The sequence below is a fragment of the Sinocyclocheilus anshuiensis genome, unplaced genomic scaffold (assembly GCF_001515605.1).
Source record: "Sinocyclocheilus anshuiensis isolate Anshui unplaced genomic scaffold, SAMN03320099.WGS_v1.1 scaffold190, whole genome shotgun sequence".
Classification (NCBI taxonomy): Eukaryota; Metazoa; Chordata; class Actinopteri; order Cypriniformes; family Cyprinidae; genus Sinocyclocheilus; species Sinocyclocheilus anshuiensis.
In genome coordinates this window covers 1,161,377-1,188,519 of record NW_015547663.1, presented here as the reverse complement: position 1 = coordinate 1,188,519, position 27,143 = coordinate 1,161,377, and the positions used below count along the sequence as shown (strand labels likewise).

At 38.0% G+C, this 27,143-nt stretch overlaps 1 protein-coding gene across 1 annotated transcript in view; it reads right to left on the bottom strand.

Moving 5' to 3' along the window:
* LOC107702462 (dynamin-binding protein-like) overlaps window positions 1–27,143 on the bottom strand; it is a 60,297-nt gene that overhangs the window by 16,002 nt on the left and 17,152 nt on the right. The window contains exons 2-4 of the mRNA XM_016504795.1: window positions 22,408–22,565; window positions 22,205–22,327; window positions 16,688–18,874 (exon numbers count right to left, since the gene is read on the bottom strand). Coding sequence (XP_016360281.1) covers window positions 16,688–18,874; window positions 22,205–22,327; window positions 22,408–22,552 — 2,455 coding nt within the window. The 5' untranslated portion in view covers window positions 22,553–22,565. The remainder of the gene's footprint in view (window positions 1–16,687; window positions 18,875–22,204; window positions 22,328–22,407; window positions 22,566–27,143) is intronic.

Here is a 27,143-nt window from a genome sequence, read left to right as displayed (position 1 = left end):
GTGTTAGTCAAAACGGGAACAAGAGATTCATTTAGCTTGTTTCTGGCTTAAGACGTCTTAGCCATCTGATGTGGTGACTCACACTGACATCACACTATAGTACATCTTTAATGTTGCTGATTTGGTAAAGACTGATAAGAGATTTGAGTGCAACTCAAAAGGCCTTGTAATTCCATTGCACATTTGATCTCTGAAATCTTACAGCAAAACAGAAACTGTTCATAAATGAAATCTTCAGAGCCTCTGTTCTGAGAGAGGGAAACTGTGTATTAATACTTAATAAGTAATATAATGTTGATATAATGAAAGCAATCATGCGATGAATCATGCACAATATAACCTTTAAACAATTATTATTAAATAACTAACTAAAAACAATTAATAACTACTACTAATAATGTTAATTTTGGCATCCACTCTATAGCTTTAGGCTTCTGTATGGTCAAACCTGTTGGCAACAAGTAAATAAACAAAACAGGAGGTCATTTATAGCTACCCTCTAATTTACAGTTATTTTCTAAGTCTTTGTACACAGCCCATTAACATGTGTGGCCCATACTAATGAAAGATGAAAAAAAAGTTTGGTCTATGCAGCATCATTCATCCATGTACTAATTGTTCTACTTCACATACAGTACATAGACACACATTACCATTATAACACAATCTGTTGTGACCCACATCTAGTTAACAGGCCTAGAGTATTCATTGTTCTGAACAACATAATCTTCAAAGAGCAAGTTCTCTCACAATACATTCATTCATTCATTCACATGGTCTCGAGTTTCGGCTCATCCATGAAACTTAACTGTGAGCTCAGACAGTCTAAAACGAAAACGCTTCAATAAAAGACTCCATTTTCAAAACTGAATCTAACAATCAGGCACCGAAATACAATCATGCATAACTATTATGAATATTGGGGATTTATGGTGGTAATGACCCCACAAGATCAGGGAAGGAAATCCACTGTGAAAAGCATAGATTTATTTTACTCTTGGGTCATTCCGTGTCAACTCAACCAGAGGTCCCCGGTTCAAATTTGTAATTTTGCTATTTTTTTTTCTGAAGAAGGATAAACATGTATAGTGATGACAAAAATATTAAATGCCAGAAAGATGGCAGCATCATAATATTAATTTTACACAGAGATGGGTAGGTCTATTAGTAAAATATGTTGACTTTAGCCATCTTTGCTGCAATGTGTGCAAATGGTGACCATTCAAAAATGGGGAAAGAGCACTTTTCAAGTTTTTTCTCCAAAGTTGGCATGGCTTGTAACTCAAGAAGCATTAAAGATATCTTAATGCCCTTTTAGATATTGAGTCTCCACAAACTTTCCTTTAGGCATCTTCATTTTAAGGCCCTATATTATTCGGTTCGATGGATACTGGAATTTCAGGAGTAAATCATTAAATAGTACACATTTTCAATGGTCAAAAACCAAATGTGGGTCACTTTGCAAAAATGTAATGCTTCTTTTCTTTTAAAGAGGAATGTCTGAAGAACAAATAATGTTGAAACTAGAAATATATCTTGTTTCCTTCTCTCAAAACAACTGCATTGAACATATCTGTCATGAGTTCCATAAATATTCTTTTTCTAGAGTTTGCGTGCCTATAACTCAAGTAGTGTTAAAGATATCGCAATAAGATTTTAGATTCTAGTTCTTAATACATTTTCTTTTGGAATCTTAATTTAAGGCCTTACATCATTCAGTCCTAGAGATATGGAGGCCTCCATATTCAGATTCTTGAATATTATCCCTTTCCAGTGGTTAAAAACCAAATGTTTACTTTGTATACAGCCGATACTTATTTAATTTAAGGAACAATGTCTGAAGAAGAAATAATGTTTAAAATAGAAATGTACCTTGTTTCTCTCTATCAAAACAATTGTATAGGACATACCTGTTTGAGTGTCATAAATATTTTTTTCCCAAAATTTGAGCCGGGGAAGTTTCTGAAATTTGGTTAATTTGATATGGTTGATTCTTTGTCATACTGAAAAATGACAAGATATGGATTTAAACTAAATTTACTCAGACCCCTTTAATGTTTGTGGTTCATGGTTTCATATAAATAAAACCAAAACTCAAGATGAATCAGGTCTGTGGGTGTTTGGTGATTTCCGAGGAAAGGTTAAAAGTGCGAAGGTGTAAATGTCTGTAAATGTGTGAAACAGGGAGTTGGAGAGAAACCGAAACAGAGAGCAGAAAAAAGACTGAGTGTTGCACGGAACTGGAGCTTGCTGCACTAGAACTGTTTAATTTCAAGACTGTGTGTTCCTGCGCTCATAGGCTTCTGTATGTGTGCCATGGTCTGGTGAATGGCAGAGAGGGTAATCTCGATTAAGCACACACGCATACACAAAGGCTTCTCTTTCTGTCTCTGTGGACATAATTGATTGTGACATTATTTTTGGTCTGCATCCAGGGTCGTGCTCCAGCCAATAGGGCCTTTCGCACCGCGGGAACCTTTTCATAGTACCAGAACAAATTGTGGAACTATGCACTTTTTGGCGTTTTCGCACTGCCGGAACTGGGTGCGATTTTAGTACCGGACTGCCTTTTTCGAGAACCAAATTAGCTCCTACTCCGGAGCAGGGTCTAACCAGCACAACTGGTACTAATCGTGACGTAAGTAGACATCGATTGGCCAAACGCGTATGAAAACCCCCTCCCCCGCCATGATTTAAAACGCCGTGTAAACATACTGTAAACATTGTGTCAACTTATTTCGCAAGTATGGAGAACAGCGATAGATGGACGGACGCTGAAGTGCAGGCACTTGTAGCAAATGTAGCACTGCCAGTTGTCGTTGGAGATTCTTAGTCCTCCTTTCCGTTCTTTCAATCGCTTTACGTATACGTCGACTTTCCATGTCCATTATTGTGAAACCCGCGAGACACAACAAAAACAGCTCCGATCACAGCGTCCTCCATCCTCCTGTTGTTAATGTTGTTCTTCTTTGTTTCTGTTGTTGAACGCCGCACACAAATGACGTCGCTGTCGACCGGCTTACGTCACTTCTTAGTACACACTGTCGGTGCGAATGCAACCCTTTAAATGGTACTGGGAAATAGTTCGCGCAAAATCGTCCCAGTACTTTAGTACTGTACATTTAGTTCTGGAACTAAAGCGGTGCAAAAGGCCCTAATGTGTTGCTCACATAGTTCCCACAATAGCAAACCCAAGGATGGCCCAAAAAAAGTAATGAAAACACTGTACCCTAAACAATTTTGAACTAGTTTCCCAACATAAATTCCAAATTAAATTACTTTTTAACCACATATAAAAATGGTGCACAGTGTGACAAAATTGTGACAAGACTATTAACTTGTTCGATTTTTAAATCTAATTTAAAGCTTTCATTTAAATATATAAAAATCTTGTTAAAAAGTTTGGCGTCACTGAATTTTTTTTTTCAAGAAATTAATCATTATATTCAGCAAAGAATGCATTAAATTGATCAAATAAACTGATGATATAATGCTTGTACAAGACTTTTAATTCAATAGCAATATAGTTAAAAATCTTGATATTTTTCCAAATTTTTTATGACATTTGACATCTGTATCAATATTTTTTTCCATTTTCCATTGGAAAGCAGCAACTATTAGCTGTCAAAGCTATAACTTTTAAAATTATTTTGACACACAATATTACCTAATTTTATTTGATATGGCAAATACCGTATTGGCCCGAATATAAGACGACCCTGATTTGTTGTGGGTGTATTATTGACATGTCAAAGACTAGACCCTGAATATAAGACGACCGCGTTTTTTCAGATGTATTTCCAAGAAAAAAACATTGTCTTATATTCGGGTCAATACGGTAATACAGTGGTGGCCAAAATTATTAGAACGCTGGTATTTTCAGCAGCTAAAAAATGGTTTTAAGTCAGTTATTTCTATCTTTTGCTGTAGTGGGTCAGTAGGAAATATCAGTTTACATCTCCAAACAATCATTTTGCCATTAATTGTAATAATCCAGTGAGATTTTTGTTTGCACAAGGATTCTGACAACAGCCAGAGATCTGATCTCATCATCATCCAGTCTGTCTGGAATGCCATGAAGAAACAGAACAAACTGAGACCGACTAAATCCAGAAGAACTGTGGCAACGTATCCAAGATGCTTCAAGAAACCTACCTGCAAAGCTGCAGTACTGTTAAAAGTTTTAGGCACTTGTGTAAAAATGCTGTAAAATGAGGATGCTGTCAAAAATAATGTCATAAGTAGTTTTTCTTTTTCAATTAACTTCTATTAACTAAATTAAATCAACATTTGGTGTGACAATACTTTGCATTTAAAGCAGCTTTTGCCCATTTATTTTGCTGGTGAAAATACTAGTGTTCCAATAAATTTGTCCACCACTGTATATATTACTGTACACTCTTAAAAGTAAAGGTGCTTCACGATGCCATAGAAGAACCTTTTTGTCTAAATGGTTCCATAAAGAACCTTTAACATCTGAAGAACCTTTATGTTTCACAAAACGTTCTTCGTGGCGAAATAAGGTTCTTCAGATTACAAAAAGGTAAGAAAGAGATGGTTCTTTAAAGAACTTTGACTGAATGGTTCTTTGTGGAACCAAAAATGGTTCTTCTATGGCATTGCTTGAAGAACCTTTTGAAGCACCTTTATTTTTAAGAGTGTATATGAAGCTTCAATAAACTATTTTATGGTTAAAATAAGGCTCAGGAACAAATCAAAAATTATCATAAATCTACCAATGTTCATGCTCCATAAACCACTACTCTTGAATCTGAAAAGACCTTAGTACAACCATGGACAATTAAACTTAACATGATAATCACACACAAAGTCAAGAGGCGTAAAGCAATGTACACAGCCACACAACACTTCCTCTCAAAAACACCCTAATCCATGAACCTGACACTGATTTGCATTTCATACCGAACATTTCAATTCATCTATGCAGAAAAGACTCTTCAGGCTTGGTTGTGTCAGCGACTCAGCAGCGCTAAAAGAAAGAACAGGGCCTCTAAGACGACACCCACCCGTTACCTCCCAAACTCCTCGTCTTCACTGCCACACACAAACACACACCAAAGGTCACAGGCGGTGCATTCCTCTAAAGCCGAGTAGAATCGCTCTGTCCCACTATATCAACAGGGAAGGCTCTCTCTTGAAGACACAAACTCCATTCTGTCCCAGCATTACCATCTGAATGCATGGGAACCTGCACCATTACAGACAACTGAGCAAGCACAGAGACAGTTACTCGTACGCTAAAGCCTGGAGCTGGAGTTCTGATGCCGTTACACACACTGCACTGACACTCTCATTTTGGGAGCTCTACTCCATGTTTTTGGAGTGACTTGGGGCCTGGCCCCACCTCATTGAGCCTGAATTCCATCAAGATCTTGAGGATCTCTCAATGCCAAGGCCTCTTTGCCTTTCAGCAGTCTTAATCTGTTTCTGTTTAAAGTGAGAGTCTTTGTTCAGGTGTACCAGGGGAGCAGGTGGGCGCCCATTTTATTTGATGTGCATCAAGCTCCAGTGAACTTTTAAACATGATTAGTGATACTTTATTTATTTATTTACTTATCTAAGATGGCCGATATGAAATATAATACATACATGATGCTAATAAATAATAAACAAAATTTAAAAACGGAATTATTAAATTAAAGGTGGGGTAAGCGATTTTCCAAAAACGCTTTAGAAAACGGGCCGAATAGCAAAACAAACTTGTAGCCAATCAGCAGTAAGGGGCTGCGTCTACGGAACAAAAGAAGGCTTAAGGCAAGAAGTAGGACCCGTGTAAATATCGGATCAGCTTTCCAGCGCTGGAGAGAACTCAAGGAGCGGAAGGCCTGCGATCGGATGCCGAAGTTGCTTTGTTTCTTCTCGATAGGTGAGTAACACCGTGTCTGCGCCGCAACAGCTAAAGTCTGTCTAGTACACTGGACGCGACAAAGCGACCATTGAAAATCATTTGAAATTTGTCTCAATACGTCATGAATAGAACGCAGCAGCAGTTTTCTGTCGGGGATTTGTCGTGTCGTGCTGCGCCGCATCCAGTGTAGACCATAGATACGTATATAGGCTATATCTATGGTGTAGACAGCATCACTGATTATAATGAGTTCTATAGTATTTTGTTGCACCGCTATCAAAATAGGGGCGAGACCCTTTTGGGGTAGGGGCGTGTTTGTTTTGGTGATTTCAAATGTCAACATTAGTTACCAGAAATCGCTTACCCCACCTTTAAATCACTAGCAAATAGCTATTAATATTTTAAAAGTTTTGAAAGAACAAATATGCTACATAGAAATCCAACCATTTTCTGACTCTGAAAATGAAAAGATAACATTGTTATTCATGTGAAACTGTTTTATGGTCTGACTGCACTGAGCTGTTTTCATCCCTTTCTAGTCTAAGATCACATGAATTATCAGGCCTGTGTGTTCAAGACAAAGTTCACATAAGACCGCCCATTTACCATGGATACCCTTCACAACTGTCATGAAAGTAAGTGTGGGAGCGAGACACACATAGTGTGTGAGTGAAATCTGCAAGTTGTTGCAAGCCACAAAAATCCAGTCCTTCAGACAGATTTACAGCACTAGTCAGAATTAAGAATGAAGTAAACACGGCTTGGAAAATGACAGCATGTCGCATTCAAATCTTGCAAGGCGTACAAGTACTGCTGAAATCCTGCATATACGTCGAATTAATGAAAAAGTAATTTGAAATACAAGAACAGAAACAGGGCTAAAACTTCTTTACCAATTATTAGTTACACCACACTATTTCAGTCTCATTCTGGTGCAGAAACCTGCGTCACGGAAATCTGCGGGGTTTTTTTGTTGTTCAAAAGGCTGCAGGTTCACATTCCAGTTCTCTGTTGAAGTCAGATGTCGGATTTGTGTGGGATGTGACACACCCGTAATAAACGTGAGCAACCATTCCATTAACCACTCCACATCCTCTCAGACGCATGCTTGTTTCAAAACATCCTAACCTTACTTGGAAATTTAATTAAAGGACATTGTTTGCAAATAAGACTGAGAACAAATGAAATTTTGTAGCTTTGTGAGTCCACGTCTTTTCAAGTGGAACTCTATTGAAGAGATTTAGACTATTTCTGAGGCAATCCATTATTGCAAAGAAATTGATACTCAAATAAGATAAAACAGCCCCTTTTCCAGTGAAAACATTTAAAGTAGCTACATATTCTGTGAAAATAAAAATAAAATAATTAATTGTATTATAGTACATGTTTTACCAGTACTGTGAACAAAAAAGTGAAATAACTGCACTCTTCTAACTCTGGGTGTGTGGATCCTTAAAAACTATAACTTTTACTCTCAAAAGAACAAAATGGTCCATACTCCTTTCCTTGTGTTTTATTAATTTTTACATATCGAGCAGCTGGCAATACAGTTTATTCAGCTACTGTGACATTTCAGTTGTCTTCTCTTTCATAACACAATTAAGAACACCTGCATGTACTTCGAACAACCAGTCTAGACTCATCACATATAACATCATTAAAATCTCACCATTATTCTGGCTAATCTTGGTGTTATGCTTGAATATCAGGTTCGCAAAACCACTTCTTTCCCACAGAACTCTTGATTCACAGAATCTGATAAGATCACGCTCATGACTCAATGTGCATACTGGTGTAGTCCAAGTCATTTAGTCGTATATAATCGCCTTAACAGGCTGAGATTAGCATTACAGAGATATGTCGTAATTTAAAGCACCCTAACACTCATTGTCTTTCATCAGGGGACCCACTTGGACAAAACAAACTGTTTAAGAACAAATAGGAAGATGTAATATACGGCTCCACCGAGAGCCCTCCCTCTACATTTACACAAAGAAGAGCTTTACTACTATTATAGCTACTCATGCCCACTGTGCTCTTCCAGTCATGAAGGGTCTGTGTCTGAGTGCTGATAAACTAGCACTTTAAGTACTTGGAAGAAAAATTACTTTCAACAAGTGGGTAAAAATTCAGTCTCAAGTTAAAAATGCAGTAAGTCAAGGGCAAAACCAATGGTGTGTGTGGCACTGAGAATTAATCTAGCATTTGTTTTTCAGGGTATGTGTAAGAGCTCCTGACCTACATTAACTAGATAATTCCCTCCTCAGCCTGTGACTTGAGGCTTTTGTCTGCCAAGCTGGCCATTGACTTAATGTTGTACAAATGTTGTGTGAGGGTTGGTTGAAGGTTTCCACCTAATCCCCTTGCAGCCCACTGGCATGGGCATCTGCACAGGGATTACAAAGACCAGCAACAGGCAACTAAATAAATAAAGGCACACCAACACACACACACACACACACACACACACACACACTTATTTGTATATTATCAACAGTGTAAGATCATTAGGCTGGTGATCTTAGTAGCAAATCACCTCTAAAATTCCTAGTAAACTTGATTGCTGATTAGAGAACCACTAGAGTCAAAGCTCCATGTATATGGCTTTTTCATAACAAGATGGCGGATAACAGGATTGCTGTACATGTGGAAGAATTGACAATAAAGCAGACTTGACTTGACTTGACTTGACTTTTTCATTACTAATTATAATTATTCATATTAAAATGAACAGTACATTTCTTCTTAAACTCTATTAATAAGAACTTTACTCTATTAACTTCTTAAACTCTACTAATAAGAATGTAGCTCTCCAGAAATTGCTATTGGATAGCAACATTTACAAAATAAGGAAAAAAATTAATGTGAGCCAAAACAGAGGTACAGTTGTGAAGCTTGAAACAGATAACCTCAGACTATGAGTCAGGCTGGGCCTCCTCTTCATTGGGCCCCAAACTCAATAGTAAGAGGTCTTTGAAGGCTACATTTGGGGGGAGGGTTCTGGTACCAGGCACATCCTAGTCCCAGAGATTTCCCCTGGAGTCTCTTTTCCTACTCCTCCACACCGAGGTGCTGACTGGAGCAGTAGGCTATATAGAGGATTACCCTGGGCTGAACTGACCACCTGCTCTGTGTCAGACATGACACAAGTCAGACGCATGTCCCACTGAGACACCTATGGCAAGCACCCATCACCAATCACTGACAACAATAACAATGTCACCTCATGCATAAAAGCACTGATGAAGCAGCTATAACTGAGGACCATTCATTCTTGACTATCAGTGAAACCTGAAGGAGTAGACGGTACAGATATAGACCTGGACCCAGTTTGTAAGGCCATAAGAATTAATGAATGAACCACTCATTTTAAAATCTTCCCAGTCTATTGACATCCGCTTCGACGATTACAATGCACATTATAACTTTTGTTAACAATAAGTAAATCCACTTCACCAGCTAACAGCAATGCTATAGGAATATACAGAGCTACCACGAAAACAGAAGTTCAAAGACAAAATTCTAAAAATGACTGCGCACTTGTTTCTCTGAGTCATGAAGTCTATAGAGTGACCCCAAAAAATCTGGACAGTAATTGGCATACTGAAGATGTATGAATGTCATTGCATTAAAAAACAAAATCACAAACCAAGTGGCAACTTGGTAACTTTTTTCAATTATTATCTTTTTTGTCAACTAACTTTTCTTTAAACATTTATTCATTTAGTAGAAGTATTAGTGTCAACATTAATTTAGATACAGGTATGGAGGCAGAGTAAACAGATCATTAAATTAACTATTGACATGCTAAACTATATGAAATATGATATGACGAAAACATCTAAATACAAAAAATCTTTTTGCAAATGTTTTGCTTGAAAACATGAAAAATATAAAACTAATATTATATTAAAAATTGTTATGTATTGCACTTTCAAACAAATGTAGCTTAAATGTCTAAATGAGGCCAATTTAAAGCTCATGGCAAAAGGGATTTTGAAATCCTGATGCAAAGTAGTACTTCTAGGCTTTGAACATTTTGGTGCATTATTTTTTTGTATTGTTGTTTTTGTTCTTTGTCTGAAGTTGTGGCATCATAAAATACTCAGTGGTTGTCAAACAAAAGAAAAAAAGTTTGAAAAGAGGAGGGAGGGAGAGAAAGAAATAAAGACAGAAAACGAGGGGACAAAAAAAAACCTGACAACAAAACCTGTTGGACCAGTTCCCCCCTCCCTTTAAGTTTCCAAGTTCACCTCCAAGAATTAAAAAAAAAAAGTGAAACACCACACTGCTCCACACTGACAGCTTCAATAGGCAGTCTTACAGACATGCATACCTATGCATTAAGATGGTGAAAGCACAATCAGCACCTTTGGTATTTCCTGAATTGATTGGGAGATGTCCTAAAGCAGAGCTCTAGGACAAGGTCAAAAGAGAGCTTTAACCTCAAGTGATATCCATATGGACATTATTACTAACTATTGTTAGTTGACTCATTTTGTTACGTCAAAGAACACCCACAGCCACCTCAAGGTGTGTTTTGCCCCTCACAGATTTATTGTCATAGTACTGGATGTGCTGCTGGTACTAATGTGCCTTACCTTGTTTCTTTTTCCTGTTGGTGGCAAACTCTGACTTCCTGAGAGAGCTGGGTGCTGTCTTCCTATAAAAGCTGTTCCTGTCAAGTGAACCCACGTAGACAGGCTTCCTTGCCTGGCCTTGACCTTCCATATCCATTTTTCCTGAACCCGGGCGATCACAGTACTGGTCCTTGTGGTCATAACTGAGTTTAACAGGATCCTCATACAACCGTCTCTCCTTCAGTGTCTGCTTTTGATAAACATCCTTTTCCCATTCTTTGCAGTGTCTTCCACTGTTGTGGTCAGACTCTTGTCTCTGTTCTAAGGAATTTGACCTTACATCTCTGTAACGCTCCCTGCTTTTCTGGTTATACTGATCACTCTCACAACCCTTGTCTTCATAGCAGTCTTTAACACCGCTATCGTAACGTTCATCTTTCCAATAGTTTCGATCATCTTTTTCTCTGTAATCACGTTTATCACCCTCTCTGTACTGATAAGAGTCTCTTTCTTTAGGTTCAAAGCTATCCCTCTGATCAGACTGGCTATTTTCTCTGTAATCATACCGGTCTCTCGGTTTGAGGTCATAGTGGTTACCTTTCTTACGTTCGTACCATTCCTTGTCATCTAGTTTAGAGGAGCCCCTTTCTCCTGTTCTTTCTCTACGGTCACAGTAGTAATCTTTTCTAAAGTCACTGCGGATCTTCTCCTTTTCTTTGTATTCATAGTAATCTCCCTTCCTTTCTAAATACCGGTCGTAGTCTCTTCGGTCGATTGAATCCCTGTCTCTATACTGGTAGCTGTCACCTCTCCTACGGCCTTCCTCACAGTAACTACGGTCATAGCGGTCCCTATTTCTGTCATCACTCTGGTCTTTCTCTCTACGATCATAGCGCTCATACTGGAAATTGTCTCTGGAGTCATAGGGGTCTGCTTCTCTATATCTGTACCGGTCCTTTTTTCTGGAGTCGTAATGTTCTTGATGTTTACTGTCATAGTGCTTGTCTCTGCGGTCATAACGCTCATACTTATCCAGCTCTTTATGGTCATAGTAATCCCGGCCCCTGCAGTCCCCATCTCTGTAATTATCGAGCTCTTTATCGTAGTAGTCCTGGTTGTCACGGTCAAAACTGTACGCATACCGATCTCTGCGACTGTAAGGTTCCCGTCCCTCACAGTACTCATCTGATTCCCAAGAGTGGTACCGGGTCACATAGTCAGGACGTTCCTTACTCCTTGGGCTCTGTGCAAAGTCTCTGTAGTCAGAGTAATCCAGTTCTTCCCGATGCTGATAGAAACAGTGATTGCCGGTCCACTCCTGTGGCTTCCTCGGCTCCTGGTACACTGCTTCTGGGGACTGATAGAAGAACTGTTGGGGAGGGACCTCTCGGTAAGGAACCTTGTCCCAGTCCTCATATTCCCAGCATTGTTGACGGTACCCATTGGCTTGTCCGAGGTAGGCCTGGTGCTCCAAGTGTCCCGGCGCGGGTCTGAAGTCCTGAGGGCACATGACTGACTGCTGCTGAAGTTGTTGCTGTTGTTGAAAATGCAGCATTTGTATGCATCTCTCCTTCTCCCAGCCCTCACTCACCAACTCTTCGACGCTCTTACCTCTCTTGGGAGGAGGCTTGTTGAAGTCCCAGGGCACTGGGGCAAATGGCATAGGGTGTCCTAAGACCACCTGTCCCTTCATAATGGCCGTGAGAGTCCACAAACAGGGCAAGCTGTGTTAGCTTCCCCAGATTTCACATTCCAGTTCAAGATATAGAGGACTCCACCTGTCAGGCATGCTCAAACTCTCGGTCTCGCTCTAACTCTCTTTCTACGATGGCTGACTGAACAGGACTGTCTGGTTCAGACCTGAGAAACTCAGTCTCTCTCTCTCTCCGTCTCTCTCTCTGCCTACCCAGCCAATAGGAGGAAGAGAGGGAAGGAGGTGGGGGAGGGAAGAAGCAACAACGGAGAGGAGGCAAAGGGCAGGCATTTAGGGTTAATCACTGAACGTAGTCACATGAATGGATTACAGGGAGGCTGTGACTGGCTGAAGTCTTTGTTTGCAGGAAAACAAAAGAGGAGGAAGCATTTCCTCTTTCATTTCACAAACTTCTCTGAGGTGTTTTTAAACTTGACATTACTCATGAGCAAAGCTGTATATGCTCCTTGAAGGCTCTTTTTAGGCTGTTGTGCAACTAGAACAGGGATCTTGAAGCTGTACTATTTCACAGTTTCTGCTTGTGTTTTTAGCAGGTGTACATGGTTACAAAAACAACCTGACACACTGAATGTACTGTCAAAAACAGAATCAATTCTGTATCTGTTCTAACTTGCTATCATACGTTTCAGAGTAGCAAGGTTCCCATGAATGCCATAATCTTCTACTTTCATGTTTCAACAAGCTGACCTGGGAAAGTTGGACACAGGCTGATTATTCCACAGAGCACCATGCACGATCGAGTGCCTGCACACTGCACAATAAACCATTGTTAAGGGCCGCCCCTGGTTTCACAGGCTAGGGCATCTTTTCATGCAAAGAAGAAAAAAAATGCTATTCATGCGCTTCAGTATAGTATATCACTCCCCCCTACAAAAAAGACAAAACAGTACACAGTACTATGATTTCCTACAGCACACAGTACTGAGAATGTGTCAGTGAATACAAATACTAGTAATGTGAAAATGTGGTAAAAAGAGAACAAGAAAGTTTTTTTGCTATAGCTACTTAAGGTATTAAAATACAAAATATTGCTCCAGTTAAGGCTGAAAGGAAAGTGAGAATAAGAGATTTTGTGGGTCTGATGGCTTGTCGTCTATTCTTTATAAACTTTGGTATTTTGATAATCAGTGTTTAAGGTCTCACATTTCTACACATGGGGCAGACCGAAACTCTGTGCATGATGTTTTTCACTTCACAGACATCAGGAGCAACATTCCTCTTGTGTAATGGAATTTTTTTACTTTGTTTACACAAGTCCAACTCTTTGAAATGGCACTGAACTCACATTCAAAGATGGTGCACCTGGTGCCTTGTGTCAAAAAACACGTTTCATACATTTATATCTAAAATCTGCCAAATATAATCTGTTTTTGGTTCATAGAAAGGTATGCAGAAGATACAAAGTGCAACTGAAAAAATAGGTCTTTAAGGAGTTTTAAACATCGCTCTGTAGTTAATGGCTCTTAATGACCTGGCATAGGGGGAAAAAAACTTATGAATCTCATTTAGGACACAGACAAACCTGTGGATCAAAAGCATTCAAGACAGCCACTGTCCCTCAATGAGTGCCTGTTTCATACATTTTGATTACTTGGAATCTATCAGAGAACACAACAGGATTCAAAAAGTAATTACAGCAACGAAGCATTCAGATGCATGCTTGTGACAGAGGTGAGGACACAGGTCTCATCTCTGTTTTTAGAATAGCATTCCTTCCAAACCCTCACAGCCTTTCCAGCAGGCAATGGGATCATACAGCTCTTTAAAGAGCCTTCTGTTAACCTGAATAGGCTTTCGTGCATGAGACAGGCACAGAAAAGCTGGGAGCTGGAGATTAGATCCAGGACACAAATGAGCTCTTGATGCTTTTTATGAGCACCCAAACAGATCCCAATTAGAACAAAGGCTGTGGAAGGGGCAACAGAAGGCTAGAACGGGACACTCAGTCATAAATACACTCATAAATGAGCCTGTCAAAACCAAAATCACAACTCTGTCTTTCCTCCAACAACATGACTATGGAAAGAACTGTTCCCAGAAAGAAAATGATACACGAGAAACATAAGAGCCTGTGGGTCTGATAAGCCCCAAAACTGCCTTCAATTTCTTTCTTTCTTTCTTTCTTTCTTTCTTTCTTTCTTTCTTTCCTTCCAAACCAATAGTTTCAAATAACTTCTAATCCGGACACAAATGAGCTCTTGATGCTTTTTATGAGCACCCAAACAGATCCCAATTAGAACAAAGGCTGTGGAAGGGGCAACAGAAGGCTAGAACGGGACACTCAGTCATAAATACACTCATAAATGAGCCTGTCAAAACCAAAATCACAACTCTGTCTTTCCTCCAACAACATGACTATGGAAAGAACTGTTCCCAGAAAGAAAATGATACACGAGAAACATAAGAGCCTGTGGGTCTGATAAGCCCCAAAACTGCCTTCACTTTCTTTCTTTCTTTCTTTCTTTCTTTCTTTCTTTCTTTCTTTCTTTCTTTCTTTCTTTCTTTCTTTCTTTCTTTCTTTCTTTCTTTCTTTCTTTCTTTCTTTCTTTCTTTCTTTCTTTCTTTAAACTGCCTTCAATTTCTTTCTTTCTTTCTTTCTTTCTTTCTTTCTTTCTTTCTTTCTTTCTTTCCTTCCAAACCAATAGTTTCAAATAACTTCTAATCCTATCTTACTCCAAAATCCTGTTTTTTTTTTTGCTCCATTCCAGAAGAGATGATGAAATAAGAAGCTTGTCTCCTCCCTTCAGCAGAAAACCGCTGTTCAGCGAGTACAACTCCATAGCTGATAGGCTCTTGACTGACTGACTCCCTGCACTGTAACAATAAATAACCATTGTTTCTACCCTCCCTGTTGAGAAACACACCCTGTTATGATAAATGTGGAAACACACACACACACACACACACACGCGTGCACACATACACACAAACACATCTAGCTAAATGAATAAAGAGAAAAACACAAGGAAACAATGCTACTGACACCATTATGACACCCAATGACTCAATATGACACGCATTGCTATACTCACAAGCACTGAAAATAGGGCTGGACGATTAATTGAAAAGTAATTAAAACTTAATTTAAATTGAACTAAATTTGATCGCTTTCTTTAAAAAAACAGACAAAAAAACTAAAACAACCTGTAGCAGCAGCCCGAATTGGCAACAGCATAGAGGAGAACTCAAACAGTAATCTGAGCAACATAAACAGTGTAAAAATGTTTTTTTTAAACATATTTTTAATGCGAAAATACCATTTTTACATTAAAACTGAAATGTGACTTTTTTCATAAGATGTTTTCATTTTCAAGAAATGTGTGCTTTGATTCCAATTAGACTTGTGTTCTATTCCCTGGTTAGGTGTGAAGGTCAAGCAGAGACCATTTATGAGAAACTGCTGAATATTACATAACATCGAGGAGAAAGCATTAGAAGAACGAATTAGAAGAGGCTTATAATTCCTCATTTAGATTGTAATATAATTGACAACATCTTTGAGAAGATGTGAGCAAACTAGCCAATACATATTGATTACAGACTTCTTAGGAAATAAGTTATGTTGACAGACACGGTATGGAGAATTTCAACATAAATAAAAGTATCGACACACCCAGTACAGAGAACTTTGACTCGACGTTTCAGTAGCATATCGAAATCACTCATCAGTAACGTTCAAGATGTAATTTGACCTCAAAAGAGGATAGTGGCTGATTATTGTGGATATTGCACAAGCAAGATTGCTGATATGCAAATACATATCCAGTTATTCAAATCAAAACGATGCATGGCTGAACACAACGAGCAGCTGACAGGTTGTTTTCTAGAACTGATATGAGCTGCTGTTCTGTTTTGTCAAAGAGTGTGACCAGCATAAAACAAATAGAAGTGGCTTATGTGGAAATACAAATTCTCAGGGAGGTTGAAGAATCCACTGACACTGTCTTACTTGCTGCCCATTTCCTGCTACTATATATGAGTTTTACAGAATAGTCCAATACAGGTAAAATGTACACAACTGCCATTCATTCAAAAGTGAGAAATATGCAGTATTTTATTAAAACTTATAATAACAGTAATACAACTACAACTACTAATAATAAAAATAATTAATAATAATAATAATATTTATTATTATATTTTTTATTATTATTACTATACTATTATTATTATTATTATTATTATTACTACTACGCATGTTTGTCACTTGTTTGTCACTAACTAATAATTTCTTCTTTTTGGCATTATTATTTATTATCGTCAAGAAACAGACATAAACCAATTATTACCTAGAGAGAAACAATTGGGAAACATGCATCAGTATAATAATAATAATAATAATAATAATAATAATAATAATACTGTTAAATGCTGCATGTTTCCTAATTTAGAACGAACAAACGAACCAACGAATAAATAAATAAATATCAGATATCAGATACCGAACATAATCTGTATCTGTAACAGTTGTAAAAACACAACACATATACTGATGTGAGAGTAAAGAGAGGAATTAGTGACTACCTTGTAGCTGCTGCTGTTCCAGGGTCAGCGTCTCCATGGTGTAGGTGCAGAATTCCAGATTCTCAAGAGCCTGTTGTCTCGAAGTCTCATCCTGCTCTTCTTCCAGCATGGCCTGCAGCTCCTGGGCTGTGTGAGAATACATATCAATGTCTCTTTCCACCTCCTCCAACCTCAAGAGTAACCTGTATTGCTCCTGATCCCTCTCTCTTTCTCTCTCCATTTCTTTCTCCATCTCCAGAGCATCCTCTGCATCTTCCACCTCTTCAACAATCTCTTTCTCTTCCGGCGAGTTATAGAATGGGTTGGAGGTGGGTGGAGGGGGGCCTGGCATCACAGCGTTGGTACGTGGGAATGGAGGAGGTGGGCGTGGAGCTGGACGTGCGGGTCTGTAAGGCTGAGGAGTAATGCGTCCATTGGTTTGAGGACAATGCGAGTTTGTAGGTGCTGGTGGCCTAAGGACCCGTGGTCTAGGAGGAGGTGGGCGTAGTGTTTTCCGCCTCTCCAGAGAGGAGGAGGCGGAGCCAGAGGAAGTGGTGGGCAACAGATGTTCCATCAGGGAGTGGGAGGAGCCACGGATTATGTCATTCTCATTACTGTAGTCCATAATGGAGAAGTGCCGGGAAACTTTACTGCCCCTTCTACCACTAACCTCCTCCCATCGGCTCTGTTCTGTGGCTCCGTTGCCAGGACCTGGCAAGCTGCGTTCAAACTCTATCAGCTGCTGAGAAAGCTTGGCTTCAAGATCCCCAGCTGACACAGCCAAAGTCTCCAGTGTCTGAGACGTTGGTAACCCATTTGAACCCTGTTCCTGAGGCCATGGCCAGTGGTTGCCAAGGCCACCAGACATTAGGTCTGCATCACTGACGCTTGCGTGTCGAGTTAACTTCTTCTGCCTGGTCTTCTCAGCAGAGATTTTACTGTTGAAGGGGTTTCTGCTGTCATGAGATGCATAGTTACCACTGTTTCTTGTCCAGGTGGAATTAGGTGAGGTTCTGGTGGGCGGATTTAGACTTTGTTTCCTTGAGATGGGTGCTGGAGGAGGTTCTCGTAAACTGGTGTGAGAACTGGTGCTGTATTTTCGGTTGCTGAGAGCGTGTAGACTCGGCCTAGGGGGCAGCTGGGGTCTACCCAGATTGGGGCTGCCCGTTCTGGTACTTTGAACTGAGCTACTCATCCTGCGGGGTTGCGTGTGAGGGGGTGGGGGTCTTTCTCGCCTTGTTTCTTGCGGATTAACCTGTGATTGATTTTGAGTCGTTCCTCTCCCTTGAGAACTTTGATCGGAGTTCATGTAGTGCACATGTTCATCCTTTCTCTCCTCCTCTCGGCGCTCAAAGTAATCCAGGTCCCACACTGTGTGGTCTTCCTGAGTAGCCCACTCCTGCCCATATTCTGGCACTGTGCAATCTGGTTGAGTTGAGGTATAATCAGGAGTGTAACGCTCTTCTTCTCTCTCAGGTTCACTAATTAAAGTCTCGCTTTGTGGGACAACCTGTAGCTGCCCTTCCATCTTGACAAATCGATGAGGGAAAACTCCTCTTCTGCCATGTATTTGCCCCTCCAACCATCCGTCCTCCAACGTGGTGAGGATATGGATCCTATCACCAACATCAAAGTCCAGCTCACCAGGTTCAAGTGCCTGGAATTCATAAAGCGCAATACCATACAGAGCTCCCTCTTCCTTCTCCTCCTCTTCTTCCTCTTGCCGTTGTTGAATCTCCATTTCTGGATTTTCCTCATCCCGCTCTTCCTCCTCCCTCCTCTCTTCTTCCTCCATGCCATAAGCTGGATACTGTTGTAGGGTCTGAGGTTCAGGCTCCTCCAAAGGCGAGCGCAGGGGACCGAGCAGCTCCACAAAGCCCTCAGGAAAAACTCCCGTCCTGCCGTCCAGCTCTCCCTGGAACCAGCCAGGCTCTGGCAGGCCTATGATGGTGATGACATCACCCTCGCGAAAGTCCAGCTCCTCGTCCAGCTGGGCGTGAAGGCTCATGAGGGCACGGGCCTGGCTCAGCGCATGTGGGGGAAGCTCGGAGGCCTGGGTAGCTGCACTGCGCTCTGACAGCTGCCTGGATCGCCCGGAAAGCTCCAGCTCTTTAACGCAAGAGACGGGGAAGAGCCCACGTGAGCCCCATGCATTATGCCCTCTCATCCACACAGCATCCACACTGCTTTCAGCAGCAACTACATCACCTACAGCAGGAGAGAGCAGGAGAAAATAAGCAACAGGATAACAAGGATTAAAATATTCTCAACAAATACTGGTAATAAAAAACAATTTGGTGAATATCTTTCAGTAACAACTACTGCAAAACTGTCCTGGCTGACTTCCCAGCATATGTTAATGAGACCTCTGCAGTTTATTCAGAATGCAGCAGCACTGCTAATATCTAGGGAAGCACTGCAAAACTTCTTGCTGCTCTCTTAATGAGTTTTTATTGTTTTTTTTATTATAAAAAATATATATATAAAAATCCTAAAAACATGATACACATTTACTTAGTCTAGCTAGACTGTATCTTAAATATATTTATGTGGTTGTTTTATGCAATGGTAGCATCAAGGCCATTTCATTTCAGTTCAGTTGGCTAAATCAAAATAAGTCAATTAATAAACATTTAAAAAGAGATAAGGGCTAGATAAACAAGATCATTAATAATGGCAGCATCTAGGCCATTTAATTTCAGTTCAGTTGGCTAAATCAAAATAAGTAAATTAATAAACATTTAAAAAGAGATAGATAAACAAGATAATTAAGTACTAAAATAAGTGTATTTTTCTTATAGCATGTGCATATTTTTACTTGTTCATACTTAAAAACAAGTACCTCTGGTATTCTGTTACACCAAATACACAAAATAATGATCTTTAAAATAGCATTATATGACCCCTTTAAAGGAATACTAGTTCATCCAAAAATTAAAATTGTCATCATTTACTCCCCCTCATGTCATTCATTACCTGTAAGTTTCTTTCTTATGTTGAACACAAAAGAAGATATTTTGAAGAACCAAACAGTTGCTGGTCCCCACTGACTTCCATAGTAGGTATAGAAATACTATGGAAGTCAATGGGGATCAGCGACTGTTTGATTACCAGCTTTCTTCAAAATATCTTATTTTGTGTTCAACATAAAAGAAACTCATACTCATAGGTTTGGAACGACACAATCATTTTTGGGTGAACTATATCTTTAAAGACACATTTTCTGAAAACAAGTCTGAATTCGCTATTCATATAATTCAATGTAATTAACACTAGACCCTTTAAAAAAAAGAGCAAGATGCAAAAGATGACCATCTGCATGTGTTCACAGACCAACAATTGAACCGTCCCCTTTGACTGACAACCACAGTGTCCTTCGTCACCCTCACCCAATAGTCCCTCCAGCAGAACTGTGCATTTTACTTTTCTCACACCCAACGTGTAAACAACTTCCTCTACATATGAGAACATCAGGACTTCTGTGAAGCTTAAAATGATCATTAAGAAAACCTGTTGACTTATTTATATAAGGATTTAGGTGGATTATGTTTTGTATTAGCTGTATTAGTTTTATTTGTATTAGATAATATTTATTTGTATAATTAGCATGTTGTTCCAAATTGCATCCACGCTAAAGAATCTGCTAAATGCATTAATTGTAAATGAAAATTAAACTAGCAGGTGAGTAGTTGTGTTGACACATACATTCACAGCCAGGGCAAAAGACAAAATGTATTTCTTTATGCTGTCCTTGTAAATAGCATTAGAGCTGTGTGAAGTTCACCTCTGACCTCAAGTCAGTTTGCAAGGCAGTAAAGTCACTGGTGTAGTCAGTTTCACTTAGCAAACACACACACACACACATACACATCAACAGGAGCCATAATGTCCATTAGGGTCACAAGGGCCACATTCCACACAGACACACTCCGCCTCCCATTGTGTTCAACTCATAAACTAGAACAGCATATATGATCCCCACTGACAAGGTAGGGGAAACTAAATTCATCCAGTTGTGTTTTCACATAAAAATAATGAAGTGTGTGCTGGACAAATCACAGTTTCCACATTAGATCAGTACTGACTACTACAAACATCTAAAGCAGTATACAACATAAACAGACATGTAACATACAAAACATCAAACACAAAGAAACACTTTCCAAAGTAAGCAATGAAAAGAAGAAAAAACATTACAGAACATATAGGAATAACAGATAAGTAATACAAAAATATAATTTTTTGTATTACGTTTGGGATTATGACTATCATTTATTCTACACAATATAAACACACAACTAGTGACCTCTAGTGGTGACTTGGGACCAGCGCTTCTGGAAACTCTGATGATATGTATGTGACCCTGGACCACAAAACCAGTCTTAAGTAGCACGACCGGTATATTTGTAGCAATAGCTAAAAATACATGGTATGGGTCAAATATATTGATTTTTCTTTTATGCCAAAAATCATTAGGATATTAAGTAAACATCTTGTTCCATGAAGATATTTTGTAAATTTCCTACTGTAAATATATTAAAACTTAATTTTTGATTAGTAATATATGCATTGCTAAGAACTTCATTTGGACAACTTTAAAGGCGATTTTCTCAATATTTAGATTTTTTTACACCCTCAGATTCCAGATTTTCAAATAGTTGTATCTCGGCCAAATATTGTCCTATTCTAACAAACATCAATGGAAAGCTTATTTATTCAGCTTTCAGATGATGTACAAATCTCAATTTAGAAAAATTGACCCTGTTTTTGATGACTGGTTTTGGGGTCCAGGGTCACATATAGACCCATATGTAGACCAAAATAGACAATAAACTGGATACATCAGGAATAAATATAATTGATGACCCAGAGCTTATATTTTTAAACAGCAAACATAGCTGTTTGCTCTTTTAAAGTGTGTTTTCGCTGTTTCTGTGGCTACAGTAAAGGTGATCTACAATCTAGGGCTCTACTGTCTACTGTATAAAATTAAATATACCTCTCATATATGACATTACGTCACTCTGAGCAAGCAGGATTTATACTGATGGAAAGAGAAAATGGCAGTACAGAGAGATTTAACTCATCACCTATCTAAAAGTTTAACATTATGTATAGATTAGACATCTTTATGTTAAAGCAACTGGTTCAAAAATAAAAATTGTCATAATTTATAAATCACCCTGTTTCAAACCTGCATGATTTTCTTTCTTACGTGAAACACAAATGTCTTCTGGAAACCATACGATAGATTTTTGAAATGCAAAGACTTTTCTGCTTTGTTTTTATACTGCTTTTTGCTTCACAATCTCCAAAAATGCAGAACGCCCAAAGTCTCACTAAGGGGATTCCATTATGTCTTTGAATTGTTACATGAATAAAGAAAGTCATACAGGTTTGGAATAACATGAAAAGTGTATTATGCATCAGCATAATTAATCATTTTTAACATTTTCCCTTTGTTGCAGTATTATTAACCTTTAATGAACCTGGATAAATGTCATGCATGTTAAATAACTAAGAGCATAATGTATGTACCTCTCTCTAGTGGTAAGTTTCCAGCATCCACAGAGTTAAAGTCACTGATGCACACATACAGATTCTCTCCTGTCTTGGTGCTTGGGATTGTAACAGGTTCCACAAAAGTGCTGGGAAACTGGCCTGAAGGCAGAAAGAATGAAAAGATATCAAAACCAATATCACAGACAGACAATGTAATGTGAATCCTCACGTGACTTTACCTGTGACTCCATCTTTAATTCCGAGCAGCCAAAATTCATCAACAACGCTGAGCACTTCAATGACATCTCCAGTGAACAGTGGGAGTTCTTCAGAGACACTGGGAAGGAACTCAAACACGGCACGCACCACCGATCCAGCCTCCATGTTCACTCATCACCTGAGCATCACAAGCAAAAGTGAGATGGATTAAACATGACACCTAGGCCTATACAACAAACATATTTTCATTACAGTTTCCCAGTGTATTTGTCAGCTAGATGCCCTTTCCGGTTCAAGATCTGCATTTCATGTGTTCTCATTACACATACTGAAGTGATGAGCTCAAAACCTGATGACGTCAGAACAGCTGTTTGGAAAACAAGAATCCGCATTTATTAGTATCCAGGGAATACCATGCAATCTATTTATTTTTGTAGTAAAGATTTTTTTCATATCCAGTCAAATGTGCCTGAAAAAAACTACATTTATTTACTATTTTAGCAACATACATTTTTTTTTAATTAAGTATCAGAAGTAAACTATATATATATTTCATTAAACATTAAAGGGTTAGTTCACCCAAAAATTAAAATTCTGTCATTAATTACTCGTGTTACCTCGTGTTGTTCGAAACCCGTAAGACCTCCGTTCATCTTCGGAACACAATTTAAGATATTTTTGATGAAATATGAGGGCTCTCTGACCCTCCCATAGACAGCAAGGTAACTACCACGTTCAAGGTCCAGAAAAGTACCAAGATGATCGACAAAGTAGTCCGTGTAACATCAGTGGTTCAACTGTAAAGTTACGAAGCTACAAGAATACTTTTTTGCGCAAAGAAAACAAAAATAACGACTTTATTCCACATTTTCGTATCATGACGCGAGTGTGTGGCAGCGCTGACCCAGATCTGGTGTGATGACGTCATTACGCCGGATCTGGGTCAGCGCCGCTACACGCTCGCGTCATGGTACTGTCGTGAACGCGCATCCACAAGTGACGCAGTAGAGACGAAAATGTGGAATAAAGTCGTTATTTTTGTTTTCTTTGCGAAAAAAAATATTCTCGTAGCTTCGTAACTTTACAGTTGAACCACTGATGCTACACGGACTACTTTGTCGATCATCTTGGTACTTTTCTGGACCTTGAACGTGGTAGTTACCTTGCTGTCTATGGGAGGGTCAGAGAGCCCTTAGATTTCATCAAAAATATCTTAAATTGTGTTCCGAAGATGAACGAAGGTCTTACGGGTTTGGAAAAACACGAGGGTGAGTAATTAATGACAGAATTTTCATTTTTGGGTGAACTATCCCTTTAAGATAAGTTTTAAGAATGATTATGAGTTACATATGCATTTTTTTTCTCAACAGATATCTTGTTTAATTTGTTTAAAAAGGCATTCCATGTTGGCTTTAAAGGGTTGTCTTCATGTTTTCATCATGACTGCTGCTGAATCTTCAGCAACAAGGTGAAAAAAAAAATCACTTTTTTATCAAGGTGCATTTAAAGTTTGAATGAGATAAACAGACACTGTACAGAAAAATAATGGCAAGAAATCCTAACATGCAGAGTTAGGAGTATAGTCTGATATAGGAGTATAGTCTGAATAAGGTAATTTAAGGAATTTAATGAATTATTCAAAAAGATTCACAAACCCAAGCGTTACCTGTTTGAATAATTTTTATTAATCCTTCCCTGAATTAACTAACTAAATAATTCGGAGTGGTTACTGAATCAACTTCTTACTTAATTACTAAACTGCAAGTTAGTTGTTTTTATGTCAAGATTTGGTTAAAGATACACATTTACTTTAGTTTTTCTATTTTTCTAAAAATGAACACACATACATTACTGTTCAAAACATTGTGGTCAATTTTTAAAAATATACAGTTACACTTTACTTTAAGGTGTCCTTGTTACAGTGTAATTATACATTTAAGTACTGAGTAATATTAATTAACTACATGTACTTACTAAATGGTTACGTTTAGGATTAGGGTTTGGCTTAGGGTTACTTGCATGTAATTATGCATAATTAACTGTAATTATAATAGTAAGTACATGTGTAACAAGGACACCTTAAAATAAAGTGTTACCAAAAATAAAATTTAAATTGTCATTTAGCAATGTTTAATTCAATGTCTAATTCAAAAATGACAAAAATATTTATAATGTTACATAAAAACTTAATTTGTAAATAAATGCTGTTCAAATGTTTGATTCGTCAAGTCAGTTTCTACAAAAATATTTAGCAGCATCGCTGTTTGGATCATGTGACACTAAAGACTGGATTAATGACATATTTCACAATATTACTGTTTATTTTTGAACAAACAAAAAATTAAGCTTTGGTGAGCATAAGAGACCACTCAATTAAAAGCAACTCCATGTGTATGCAAATAGAACTGATGACATAAACGTAACACAAGTAATAGTTTGGTTACATAATTCAAAACACAAAACGCTCAACCAAATCACAATGGTACAGGGCAATTCTCATTGTTAATGAGACTGGCTAAATAAATGTGTATAACTTAGATGGTGAAGAAACAGGCCGACTGATGATTTCACCTCTTTCTTGGACAACATTTCTTCAACAAGCTCAAATGTGTTTATACTCCCTCTAAAACAGTCATTCACATGAGAGCAATAATGGGGTGGAGGCCTTGAGCGGGAGAGTGTGCGGCCCAAAGTTAATAGACAATGATGAGTCATAAAGTTCTGCGTGCATGACGTATACAAGTGTTTGTGAGTCTGAAACAATGTGAATTCATATGAAAATATTTATAGGAAAGCATGTTTCTGCCAGAATTTGTTACGGTCCTCCTCCATGATAAACAAATGGAGATTGATCTAGCACACTAATGAAGCCAATCCCAACTGAATGGAGGATTAAGTACCACTGTGAGAGTGAATACAAAAGAAACAGAGAAATATAAAGAGAGGAAATGAGAGCTGAAACGCACATGTTTCAGAAGCTCAAAGAACTCTCTGTCTGCTGTGTGTGTGTGTGTGTGAGAGAGAGAGTGTGTGTCTCTCTCGGGACCTCTCAAGTGTCGGGGTGAGGGGTAACAGGTGACCCAACTGAAAGGTGACAGGGGTCACAGCAGGACTCATGTTGTTGCCAGGTGAAAGACTGTGTCTGAAAGTGACATTTTGTCTTTATGTTGCACACAGATGACTGCGTTTGAGTCAGTGTGTGATAAAAGAAGTAGAAGGCAAAATACACTATACTGCAGCCTTAAAGAAACTCAAAATCCAATCCACCTTTGTCCTAAATAACCGATAAGCACCGCCATGATAGATTCTAACTTCGACTCAATTAAAAAAGATTGACTCAATTCATTAAACTGAAGCTTTTTAATTATAAATAAATATAAAAATGTGCAAAGGGTTAAGCTGTGCGTTAATTTGACTAGAAACACCAGAGACCAGAAATGTAAAGCATCTTTCTGTTATGATGCAGGAAAAAGTGGATACAAAAGCCTAGTGTTAACCCACACCACTGCTCTTCCCCTGTGGAAGAGAGAGTATTCATGATGTTTGAGTGAAAGAAGTGAAATCCACTCATGTACATCTGCAAAGAATTTGGAGGTGAAAAAGAAAAAGAAAAACTTTTTAGTCAGGCAGCAACACAGACACCTTTTTCTCCTGCACTCTGTCAGGTTCACAGTAATGTGCCAATAGCTATAGCTTTCTATATTTTTTTATTATTAAGTAAAAATAAAAACTTAATTTAATCTCTGTAAATGTACACTGCCGTTCAAAGGTTTGGGGTCGGTAAGATTTTTAAATGTTTGTGAAACTTTATCCTCACCAAGGCTGCATTTGTTTGATCAAAACACAGTAAAACAGTCATATTTTGAAAAATAATATTACAATTTTAATTAAATGTTTTATCATTTAATATATTTTAAAATGGAATGAATTTATGTGATTCATCAGTGTCACATGATCCTTCAGAAATGATTTAATGCATGAAAAAATGCATTTATTTAAATAGATATTTATTGTAACATTATAAATGTCTCTTTTGTCACTTTCGATCAATTTAAATCATGCTTGCTGAATAAAAGCACAAATTTCTTTCAAAACAAAAATCTTTTTGCCTCCAAACTTTTAAATGGTAGTGTTAATTCAATTGCTGTAACTGAATATATGAATTATTAAATTCTAATGCACAGTATGAAAAATGGATAATAATTTTAAGACTTGCTAAAGACTACATTGAATAGCATCAAGTTATTTATTTATTTATTTTTTATTAACTTTAGCGTTAGATGTCGTTAAAGGTTTAAAATACAGGACATATTTATATATCCAAAATCAACAATACGTTACATAAAAGAAAAAATCTCTCATGTGATCATGATATATCAGTACCATACTAGCTATCATATTTTTTTATCATCTCTAAATGAAAGTGGAGATTAAATAAATTAGACAGTTAAACAGATGCTTAACCAGTCTAGTGCTGTCAAACGATTAATCGCGATTAATCACATCCAAAATAAAAGTTTTTGTTTCCATAATATATATGTGTGTACTGTGTATATTTACTGTATTATGTATATATATATATATATATATATACTCATACAGTATATTTTGAAAATATTTACATGTATATATTTATATTTATATCATTTATATTATATATAAATATATTTAATATACAAATAAAATATTTTTCTTAAATATATACATGCATGTGTGTGTGTATTTATATATACATAATAAATATACACAGTACACA